This window comes from Lycorma delicatula, chromosome 1, assembly GCF_047948215.1.
Source record: "Lycorma delicatula isolate Av1 chromosome 1, ASM4794821v1, whole genome shotgun sequence".
Lineage (NCBI taxonomy): Eukaryota > Metazoa > Arthropoda > Insecta > Hemiptera > Fulgoridae > Lycorma > Lycorma delicatula.
The window spans coordinates 317,671,422-317,683,852 of NC_134455.1; the positions used below are offsets into that span (position 1 = coordinate 317,671,422).

The 12,431-nt window shown below is 28.5% G+C and overlaps 1 protein-coding gene across 2 annotated transcripts in view; it reads right to left on the reverse strand.

Annotated features, from left to right (window-relative positions):
• LOC142334179 (AN1-type zinc finger protein 4-like) overlaps positions 1–12,431 on the reverse strand; it is a 70,381-nt gene that overhangs the window by 3,382 nt on the left and 54,568 nt on the right. For both annotated transcript variants that reach the window (XM_075381989.1, XM_075381990.1), the window contains exon 7: positions 5,445–6,179. In XM_075381989.1, coding sequence (XP_075238104.1) covers positions 5,445–6,179 — 735 coding nt within the window. The remainder of the gene's footprint in view (positions 1–5,444; positions 6,180–12,431) is intronic.

Below are 12,431 nucleotides of genomic sequence, written 5' to 3' on the forward strand. Positions count from 1 at the left end.
ACTGGAAAAATTACAAAGCTAAAAGATAAAAGCATTAGATTTAAACAAAAGACAGACAAACGACAAAATACAACGAAGAGGGTTTACGGATGAAGAAAAGAAAGCAAGATCTGAACGGATGAAGAAATACTGGGCAGCTCGAAAGAGTAAAATAACACGCTTTTCTCAGAAAAGATCCAACTAAAATTGACTTAAGTGGTCCCATGTTGGCTGTAAAAGCATAATAATAATAATAATAATAATAATAATAAATACATATATATATTTTTCTAAATTCGATATTTTTAAGACCCATATTAACTCTGTACTAATAATTATTGCAAATATAAAATTGATTCAACTTGATCCACCCAATTACAGAATCAAATAAAATAAAATGACACTCACCTTATTTTTTCATACAATCTCTACCAAAGCGCTTTTGCAGCAACCCACATCTCCACATCTTCAGTTGTAGTTTTTCTTTTTTATAAAATATTTAGTGTTAAATTACATATTAAACTCAAAATTAAAAATTGAAGTATAATAAATTAAAATACAAAAATTAAAAAATTAAATTTTAAAATTTATTAAAGGAAGTATAAAAATGTTAAAATAGAAAATTAATAATAAAATTAAAGATTACATATAAAAATATTACATCAAGTATTATAAAATTAAACAAAATACATAATATAAAAATAATATAATATAATATACTACATGTGTTAGACCAACCAATACTACTATAGTAATGAACCTAAACTAAGTAAGTATTGGCTGGCCAAACACAATATATTATATTTTATAATACTTGACTTCATATTTTTATATGTAATTTTTAATTTTTTTTTATATTTTTATATTACAATTTTTATATATATGTATTTTAATTTATTATACTTTAATTTTTAATTTTGAGTTTAATATGTAATTTAACATTACATATTTTACAAAAAAGAAAAAATCTACAACTGAAGATGGTGGTTGCCGCCAAGGCGCTCTAATAGAGATTGTATGAAAAAATAAGGTGGATGTCATTTTATTTAATTTAATTCTGTACTGGGTGAATCAAGTTGAATCGATTTTATATATACAAAATATACATACAGACACATAAATATTGTAACAGGACCAGTATAACAGACCAGAGTAATGGGTTTCTTCCAATTAAGACAAAAGAAAGAGAAAATAAAGAAGAATTTATAAAGAACTAAAAGGGATTCTTTTCTAAGAATAACAGATTCGTTTAACAATTTGTTCTTTGTAATACAGACAATGGCACCTCCTGAAACCTGTGATCTTAATGGTCAGTCCAAATGTTCACCACTCTGTCCTCTTAAATATTTCATTCATTATTTTTTGCATAAACTGTAAAAGAATTTACCTACGCATTCAATATTTCAAAAGTCAAGGTTATTTTTTTAATTGTGATTTAAAAAAGTGTTGGATTTCATTTCATATAGTAGTATTGAAAAACACTACTGCATGATATGAATTATGCCTAAGAAGCTTGTTCACGAGCTTAAGATGTTTTAGCAAAACTCATTAAGTAAATATACTGAAAAAACCCAAATTGTTTACTGATAAAATTTTTCCCACTTGTAATATTATTCTATAAACTTTTTTTAACACTGTTTTTATAATTGTAAAAAGTATCCTATTCTTCTTTAGTGTACTACTACAATGTATTTTGTAACCATTTGTATGTCTGAATGATTAATGTAATAAAAAATTTTAATTAAAAAAATTTTTAGAATGCAACCCAATTGGAAAAATGCAATAAAATAATCAACTGATGTAAAAAATAAAATAAATAATAAAACATAAGGAGAAACATATGTGTTACATGAGCCTCACCAGTGACTCATATAATTCTGCATAATTTTATTGAGAATAAGATTTGTGATGCACATCCTGCACTGGCAGATCCTTAAGGATTTCATATTAATGCTTATGGCACAAAGCTACGATGTAAATCACAACCACTTTATGTTAACCATGTTACACTTAACTACTGAGCACATTTTTCTACTAATTTCAATGTTATTTAACTCAATCAAAAAGCATAACAAAACAGAGTAAAAAACCATTTTAATATTAAACTGAAAAAAAACAAAGTCTTAAGAATGTAAAAACATTTAATATATGTATAGTATTTTATTTCAATTTATTTTAAACTGAAGTTGGAAAAATGGTACAAAGATAGTTAACATAAATTAATGATACAATTACGCCATGTTAAGGGATACACTCCTTACCACTTACTGAACACCTACACTATACAGAAAAGAATAATCATAGCTTTAAGTGTTATGCTAGTTAGGATAAAAAGTATCTAAACTTAATATGTGTCTGTCAAATCTATATAAACTCCACCATGGTAAATTCTAGCTGTAAATCTAAAATATGAGTTATTATGAACACATTTTTTTAATATTTGCTAAAAATTCATTGCTTCAACTAATATTATAAAATTTTACATTATATATTTTATTTTATGATTATGATTAAGTTAGTCAAAGTCACATATTTTTTTCCAATTTAACTTTAGCTTCAAAATAAAATTTCCAGAATCTTGTTTCAGATATTTTGGTCACCACAGTTCAAAATGCAATTGAAAACTGCCTTTGAATCCACAAAATCACTACATCTGAATAACTGATAAAGGTCCTCTGTTATCAGTGCTTTTCATTAAATTTCTATTTCAAAAACAGAAATTTTACAGATAAAAGCAGAAACGAGAAAAAAATTGATGTTTCATTGCAGAAAAAGAGGGTTTCCAAAATTTAAGTTAACTATCTCATATTTTATAAAACAAAAAGTTCCAATTTTTTCCAACTGAGTGTATTTTTTTACTTTTCATATTGGGTAAGGAACCATAAAAAAACCTGCAACAAGCTACAATACAGACTAAAAGAATTTCTTGCTATTCTTTTTTATGATTTAAATAATACAAATCACAACAGAAATGGTAAATGAGTAGATTAGGAGAACCTGAAAAAATGGGATCAGCAAAACAATGTAATTAAATTAATTTAAAAAATGGAAAACTGTAAGTAAAGAAATATTTTTCTCTTTGAAATTACTGCCTCTAATATAATACTAAGAAAAAACTACCTCTTCAATAATATGGAGCTTGCAACCTAAAATGTAGTATAATTATCAAAAAATTAAAAAAAAAACAAGGTACTCAAAAGCTTTTTAATTATTAGTTGTGGTAGCACAAATAAGACAACTTATCTAGTCATTAGGCTGTAGGTATACAGTAAAAATTAGCATAATTAACTCATAAAGATTGTCTGAAAGTACTATTTGCAACCAATTTTGAAAGCGAATAACTTTAAAAAAGCTAACAAAAAAAGTTAGTTTTGTCATGCTGATCAACAAAAAATTAACAGATACCTAATGTAAAATAGAAACATTGCATGCACATGCAGCTATCTCTCTCTCTCTCTGTATGTGTGCATGTGCATACATACACATGCTCACAAAATCAATTAGACGAGTGTATTACTTTAACTGGCACATAGGCAGAATTGTAGTACTCGAAGCAATACATCAGGTTAGCAGTTTCAGCACACCTGCTTATGTATTAATGACTGTACTTTTAAAAAATAAGATCCATGAGATGTCATTTCTCCACTATCATTCTTTAAAATTATCTCTATAGTGATAAAGTATTACCCATAAACCTTTCAATATTCCATCCCAGTTAAGACTTTATTTAAAACTATGACAAAATAAAAGCTTAAAAGACAATAATGATGTAAAAAGTATTCTATTTCTTCTTTACAGTGTACTAGTATAATGTACTTTATAACCATTTGTATGTATTTTGTAACCACATATGTATGGCGTATGTGTCTAAATTTAGTACACAGATTTAAATTTATACACTAAAAATATAAAAATTTTTAACTTCCCCACGAAGAAAAATAATGTAAAGATTACGAGCAAATAAAAAAAAATTACTTAGATCTTAGTAAAAAAATTATCTTAGTATTTTTATTCTAGAAAAAATAACATTAACCTGGAACAGTTCTCTATATTTCTCTTGACCACTTGTAGCCAACTACGAAATGGTTTCTTGAACAAGGTCAATGGGTTTACCTTCAACATCCTCTTTTGTAAAACAATACCGTAAAGAAATAAATGACGAAACATATGGTTAAAAATAAATTATAGAACATGAAGTGTAAAAACAATTAGCAAATTATGATTATTCAAACTCCCAATAAACTAAATCCCAATTCTGCATATCAGAAAACATAGCCACCAATGGTAACTGCTGTGTAGAAGAATAAATCAAACTATACGAAGCTGTATAATCAATTCAGGCTAAATGTTTCTGTCTAAAGCACAGATATGTGAAAAATGGCAAATTATTTAATAGAATGCTACAACTAGATATCGCTGAAAACTTTACATTCCACGTAATGTAATTGTTTTTGCCTGTGAAATATTCCTTATTGAATAGGGCTCACTTCATACAAAATCTCATCCAATTTTAAAGTTTATTCGTTTTATATTATCTTCATGAGTTTGCATAATATTATCCTACAGGCTTAAAACAATGAAATTGTTTTTTATTCCTAATAATTTATATATATTCTTTACAAAGTGTACTTGCACATTTTCACTCATATTACTAATTAATGTATTACTACCATACTTTTCAATTACCATATGAAAACCAGAAAGCCTGAGTGCTCTTTTTGACTATATGCAATTAAAAAAAAAAAACATTTTTAGACCTTTACATCTCACAAATGGAAGAGGAGGAAAGAATTTTTTTTAGATATAATATATCCTTCAAAAAATGAATGCTATTCTTAAGATGTTATAAACACAATAAAAATGTTTTACAAAATAAGAATTGAAGCTGGAAAAATAAATAATTTTTTCTATTCTTTCAAAATTAAGTGATATTTATATTGATAGATTCCCTGTTACTGGAAAAAAAACACCCATTACAACTGAATGAAAAGCAAAACAAAGTTTTTTTCTTTAGATCTTAAATTATCAACGAACTAGGATAAAAAATACAAAACTTTATTAAAACATGAAGAAGCCTTGCAAAAATAATTTGGTAAAATATTAGCCATAAATGCATTCAAAACTAATACCCAAAGAGGAGTACCATTTACACAGTATCTTTCAATTTTGTTCATGAACATTTTGAAATCTTACAATAAAACAGTAATATAAGTAAAATCGATAGGTAAAATTATTTTTCTTCAACACAGATTCTTTTTGCAATCAAGTTTAAGAGAAGACAAAATGTAACTGTACCCTTCTCATTTATGCTCATGCTACTTAACTATTAACAAACTTCAATCAATTTCATATTAGATTTCCAAAATAAAATCATTGAAATTCTTTTTATTATCTTTCCTCAAACAACTTAGTTCAAAAAATTAAATTAATTAATCTAGACATCTACTAAATTACATCAAACTAACCTGTGATTTGTACAGAAGATATGGCCACATCTACATGTATAAGTATTTGTGAATGTTAGACGTTTGTTGCACTTTACACATCGACTCCTTGGTTCTTTCTTCTTTTTCTTTGAAATTTGCTTTGCTATACCATGACTGTTAAAGCCTCCAGAAATTGGAGATAGGTGATCTGATTTATTTGAACTAATATTGTCCTTACTAAGATTATGTGGTGTTTTCTTACTACTAAATTCTTCAGATTGATGAGGTAACAGGCAATTTGAATTGTTTTTAAACTTCCTAGAACTTTCATTACAAAAAGAAGATAATTGTTTATTACTAGCATTAGAAGCAGGTGTACCCAAAAATTTTGGTTTAATTTCAATAGGATCTATTTGACCACCTGACCCAGGCACTGACTGGAATGTTGTCAATGTCAATTTATTTGATTTTCCTCCAACTGAGTGCGATGTAATATTGCTTCTTCTTGAACTAATATTACGAATGGGAAGTTTTCCTACTTTAGTACTAGAAAATAATGAGCTAACACCATTTTCACTATTATCTCTTCCTTGAATGATACTAAAAGGACTAACAATAGGCATCCTGTTTATGTTTCTATCTGAAATCGTATTGTTTGATCTATAAAGACTAGCAGAAGTAGATGGCTTATCAAGTGGTTTTGTTGAACTTACATGTCTATTACTACACCATTCTGTTTCAAAATTATTGTCATCAGAAGGAACTGAAGGTAAACTATAAGACAAGACAAGACAAAACAAAAAAATAAAAAATTAATAGTACTGTAATGACAATAAATATAGTAAGTTTTAACATAAAAATAAAATCAAGTTAATTAACTAATTAATCAGATCCATAGCATTTAACATTAAGCAACTAATAATCAAAATTACCACAAAATTAAACATCCAATAAATATTTAGTATAAAAATTCGGCAATCGAGTTTTTCTAGAGAATTTTTTCTTAGCAAGCAAATGAATCTTCATTACAAAGACATGATTTCTATTAATTATTACAGAGTTGTTCTAGAATTTAAATCTAAAGTTATCTTATAAATTAACAGTTAATAAATAAGAAAAATAATACAAAAATCAAAACTCTGCACACTCAGCAACTGTTTAATGTTTTTACCTCAGGTTTGAAATAAAGTGAGAATAAGGAGTTTGTACATTACTTCATCTAAGGTTTTCTAATTACTTTTGTTTTCCTAACTTTTATTTTCAAGCCATACCATTTCCATGATCTTGACACTTCCCACTGCCTTTTGGGGATTGATTGTCTGTTTTGAAGATCATGGTTGACTTGACAAAATTTTTTAGCCATATCCTCATGTTGTAGATTACATGACCCAAATTTACTAGCTCTTTTAATTCTTCTGTCACTTTTTTTAACAAAATCTGTTTTAGTATTTTTATGAGATGGGTGAAAAATATAAGCCACAATCATAATATACCTACTAAATGTAAGCTGCAATCATAATGTTTATACAGAATTAATGTCCTGTCGTAGTATTAAAATTATTTATTACTTCAACATGCTTGATAATAATTTATCTGTATGAATATCCATTACACTAAATAAACAATTTCAACAGTCATGAAAGTATGAAAGTAACCAACGAACAATAAAATTGGAAGAGCAGATAGAAGAAGATTCCTAGTCTCATCCAAAACCTACAGCAACATTAATTTATTGCTTTAAACTAGCCAACCGTCTTTCTTATGGCAATATTCATTCTTTGGTCATCCATTGCTGTAAGGGTTGGTCAAATCAAAAATTGTTTCAGACAAAAGTTTTAGGTAATATTTATCGAGGACTAACAACCACTTTAAACCGATTCAATACTGTGCATATTAAGGGTGGTATGATTTTTTTTATCTTCAAAACCCCATTTTTTCCATCCTCTGGGCCAATGGTTGGTGCTATCAAAAAACTTTACTTAAGTTTTAGGCCCTTATCCAAAGAGCAGTAGGATCTTTAAACAAATTCAATATTTTACTTAATAAGAAAGTTATAGCAATATTTTGTTTTTTTTTGAAAAAGCAAACAAACAACCACACAAACAAGGTTAATGAATGGTCTGATTTTTCCCATTAACAAACTTGACCAAGATTTTGAGTCATTATATTTTATGTATCAATTTGAAAGTGACTGGCACAAAATTACGGCAGTTATCGTATTCACAAGAAAGTGAAATATATATATATATATATATATATATATATAATATAAACCTTTTAACTGATGGTGGTTTTGAGATCTGGGAGATGTGAAATGCAAAGATATGTCAACATTTTTCAGAAGTCAAATCATGGTATCCATTACAATAGGTAGCTTTCTTATGAAATCTACCTAAAAGTATATAAAATCATATATCAATGTTTAGTTTCATTTTAGTACATTAACATTATGGCTAATAACAAAATGCTGTATTCCTTTGCAACCATAGAGACAATAGTTAAATATGAAAAATTATGTCCCATATAATATTAAAACAAATTTTAAAGAACGATTGCTGTGATAAAAACCTTTTTCAAATAATTTCTATGAGAAAGAAAATGGCAATGAATTGTATACAGTGGAGTGTTGGTGAGAATGAAACAAATATTTTAAAAACTCTGAAGAACTAAAAGTAAAGAAGAGGCAACAAATTCAATGTAAAATAATGTGTCATGAATACCCACAGGCTTGTAAACAGGGTTCCCATCGAATTTTAAGTTTTCTTTGTCCTGACTTTTCCTGACCAACCTAGTAAAACTTTTCTCCCCATGTTATGCTATAAGCATTTGCTCTGAAAAATATATATATATATATATTTTTTTTCAGCCTCCACCATCCCCATAGCTGCCCAACTCAAGGCTTATTTTATTATTTATTAAATTTTTAAATTAATTATTTATATTATTTTAAATTTTCATTTATTTTTTAATGATTTTTTCAACATAGATTTAAAAATATGCTACTTTTCATGATAAATTGTTTCAGTAAATTACATTGCAAAATAGAAAAAAGGAAACAACAATATTTAATAAGTTTCTTGCAAAAAATGAACATCATGGTAACTAAAAGTAGCACAAATAAGAAATAAAAACTAAGTAATTTTTAAAAATTGGCTTGCACAAAAAAATTTCATAAAAACTAGCCTATATTATTTTGCAAAGTAAACAAAAACAATATTAATAACTTTGCATAAAAATACTAAGAAACATAGATTTCAATTTAACAAAGAATACATGTATGATCGCAACTTAAAAAAACTAAAAATCACTATCACTTAAAGTAATTCAGATAAGAAAACTATAACAGAACACATTATTTAGTACAGAAAACAAACATTATTAACATTTACTAGAAAAATATTTTGTCACTTATTCTATTGTAAAAAAATTAAAAATAATATGATAATTACATATGTATTATTATGCACATAATACACATAGGGCAACTTTTATTCAATATCTTCAGGTTCCTAATGGTTTGCCCTTTTCTAAAAGTTTAATTTTGGCAACTATCTGTTTTTCTTCTGCCAAGGTTATAGCTCTCAGCTTTTCCTTTTCTTCCTCCAGTATTTTTTATTCTGCTTACATTTTCATTTTTATGACTCCATTCTGTTTTTCTTGAGAGAAGCTTTTTCTTTTTTCAAGAAATTCTTCATATCTTCTAGAACTTCTCATAGAAGTGACCATTTTTATGGTAATGAAAACATTCTCCTTGCCCCCAGCATCTACAATTGCATCAAAAACCTTTCATGGATAAATTACTGTTTCTTCGTGCAAATTCTCTTCAACAGATTTGTAAATGGCAAAGCCACCTTTGACTGTTGTATTTCCATGTGAAAAAAATCAGTTATAGTTTTACTTTCCCACAAGTTCACATATTTTGAATTTTTTGCTAAAATGGATGAAAAAACTTTATCCAACTTCTTATCTTTTAATTCTTTACTGTTGTCATCTTAGTATCTGGTGAAAATATTCTTAACTCGCTACTCACATCTCTTTTAGCATCCTTGCAAAGCAAAGAATATTGCTTCTTAGATTTTCAACTACTTTCAGTAAATCTATTAGCTTCATATAATGCTGCCAATAAACACTTCATTTTGTCACAACCAAGTTCAGGCTCATGAAGGATCACAACTGGATCTAATGATGATAGACCCCTCACAACTTTATATTTTAAAGGGCTTCATTCAACAAGCTTTGAATGAATTCATATCTTCTGTGATATCATTCATATCTTCAGATTCATGGAGTTGAGTTAAATAAAGTTTGACACTTTTCATAAAATCTAAATTGTTATTAAACCTTCTGATGTTTTTATTTCATTCAGATATTTAGTAGTTTGAAATAAGGATCAATTTTCTTTAATTCACATAGATTTTCTAAGTCAGTAAGATCAACTGAAGTAAGTTTTGAAGAAGTGTTTGCAGTAGCTATATTATTTGAATTAATTATATGACTAAGAATAATTTTCAGTAGATTAAGATGTGAAAATAAATAAGGATCATTTACATTTTAGGAATTTGTCTTTACAATGCTCAACAACAGTGGTGTATAGCTTAGATTGAAGTTTCTTTGATTATTCAATAAATTTCTTTACGTCATCCAAAATTAGCAAGACTTGTTCTAAGCATTTCACATTATCTAACCATCTAGTCATGCAGTATTTTAAAGGAAATTTATTATTCCCTGAGATTAAGGTAAATTCAGCACGCTGCACTGGGCTATCATTAAAGAAATAAAGATCTCTTAAAAAGGTGTGAATATTCCATTTGACAGATTCATGGCTCCATTTATAACTTATATACTTCAAACTTCTATGAAGCCATTGAGATGTTAAGCAGTGGACTTTTTCAAAAATATACTGTTATAATACCTTGTTCGTACTTTATTTGTCTCTATATCAAAAAATTGCATAACAAGTCCATTTGACCCTCTGTAAAATTTTATTTAATGCTTCATCAAAGCATACCGCATAATTAAAACAACACAGCTGATTTTGCAGAATGCCATCAAAGTATGGTGCAAGACCACGATTGACGACATAAGAGCATTTACGAGGAACATTCAATAATTAAAGAGGCAAATTGATAAAAAAATGAAATAGTTTGTAGGAGGAGTTTTGAACTTATACGACTTTAAGTTGGCATCACTGGCATGAGCTGAGAGAACAGCTGACGGATAAAAATTGTTTTGTTTATAACCCCAATATTGCATTTAACAATGGCGTGTCTGCTTGAAGTTTCCATATTAGTTGAACAACATTCAGTGATCCATTTTTTGCTTTCTGAATGTGAAAAATTGGCTAAAATATTTTCTTGAATGATGTTACAGTATGGTATTTCCTGGTATTTCCATACTGTAACATCCATGGAAAGTTTTATGAGTAGAACAGTTAAAAAATGGTCGAACCTCAGTGACTGACAAGCAATGTCCTGGCCAGCCAGTTGAAGTGTCAACTCCTTCACTTGAAACCCACACTGACAACATTATTCATTAAGACCGACGTATTACAGTTGAACATACAGCAAAAACAGTTGCAGTAAGTATTGGCACAGTTCATAACATTATCAGTAACAAGCTCAAGTACAGCAAAACAAATGCAAGGTGGGTCCCGAAAGAGTTAATGCAACAACACAAGGAAACAAGACTCAAAGTGTGTACAGACTTGAAAGAACACAATGAAAGGGAAGATGACCCTTTTCTACACAAGATTTTAACATATGATAAACTTCGGTTCACCATTTTGAATCAGAGTCCAAAAAACAAAGCATGGAATGGAAGCACACCAGCTCACCTGTCCAAATGAAATTCAGAATGCAAGCATCAGCAGGAAAAGTCATGTTGACCATCTTTTGGGATGCCCAAGGTGTCGCCTTTTGTGATTATTTGGAAAATCAGCGTACAATAAACAGTGTGTACTACTCAGACATGCTAATGAAAAAAGTAAAGCCAGCAACGAGAGAAAAACGTCACGGATTTCAAAGAAAAGGTATGATGATAATGCTACATGACAATGCTTGCCCTCACATCCCCAGCTGACCCAAGAAACCACGGTAAAAATGGGTTGGAAGATACTACCACATCCTCCCTGCAGTCCAGATTTGGCTTCCTCGGATTTTCATTTGTTTGGTCTACTCAAGGTGGCATTACATGGAAAGAAGTTCAGCAACAATGAGGAGGTCAAAGAATTTGTGGGCAAATGGCTCTAACAAGACAAAGACTTCTTTGCATAAAAAAAAACTAGTTCATCATTAGGACAAGTGTATTAATACTGGGGATTATGTTGAGAAGTAGTAAAAGTCTCATTTTATAAAAATACACAGTTTTTTCCACATCAATTTGTCTCTTTAGTTATTGAATGTCCCTCGTAGTAGCTCCAAGCTGGAATTTTGACACTATACAACTAACAGAAAACATAATTTTAAAAGTTACATCAATATCCTCAACATGACCTTAAGGGTACCTTATTTGGAAAACACTGAAAACGCACATAATTTCCACCTTAGAAACATCATCTTTATAACAAAAAGAAGTAATTGTGTTATCATTTCGTGTAAATGAAGTCAAGGATTTAAATGTATCATTTGCTCCTGAAATGCTATTACCCTGACCACAAGATCCAGGCAAAGAACACACAGAAGTATCACAACCACCTTTCTCATAACTGCTGATCAAAGTTTCATTCTGCTGAGTTTAAGAACCAATGGGATACAAAAACATTTTCAGTGAAAGCTGAGAATTCCTTGTCTTAATTATTTCATTATCATGCTTTCCTTTACTGTGCAAAGTAAAGATAACATTCTGTTTTTTACACAGTGTAATGTTTTTTACACACATTACAAAATGCATGACACACCTCTACCTCTTCTCAAACAACTGAATTCAAGGTGTAAGTTTATATCTAACTACTGGCATTAAACAGTCTTTTTAGATACTATTTAAAAACAACTAATTACCTAAAACAAAAAAAATAATATTCATGGTGGT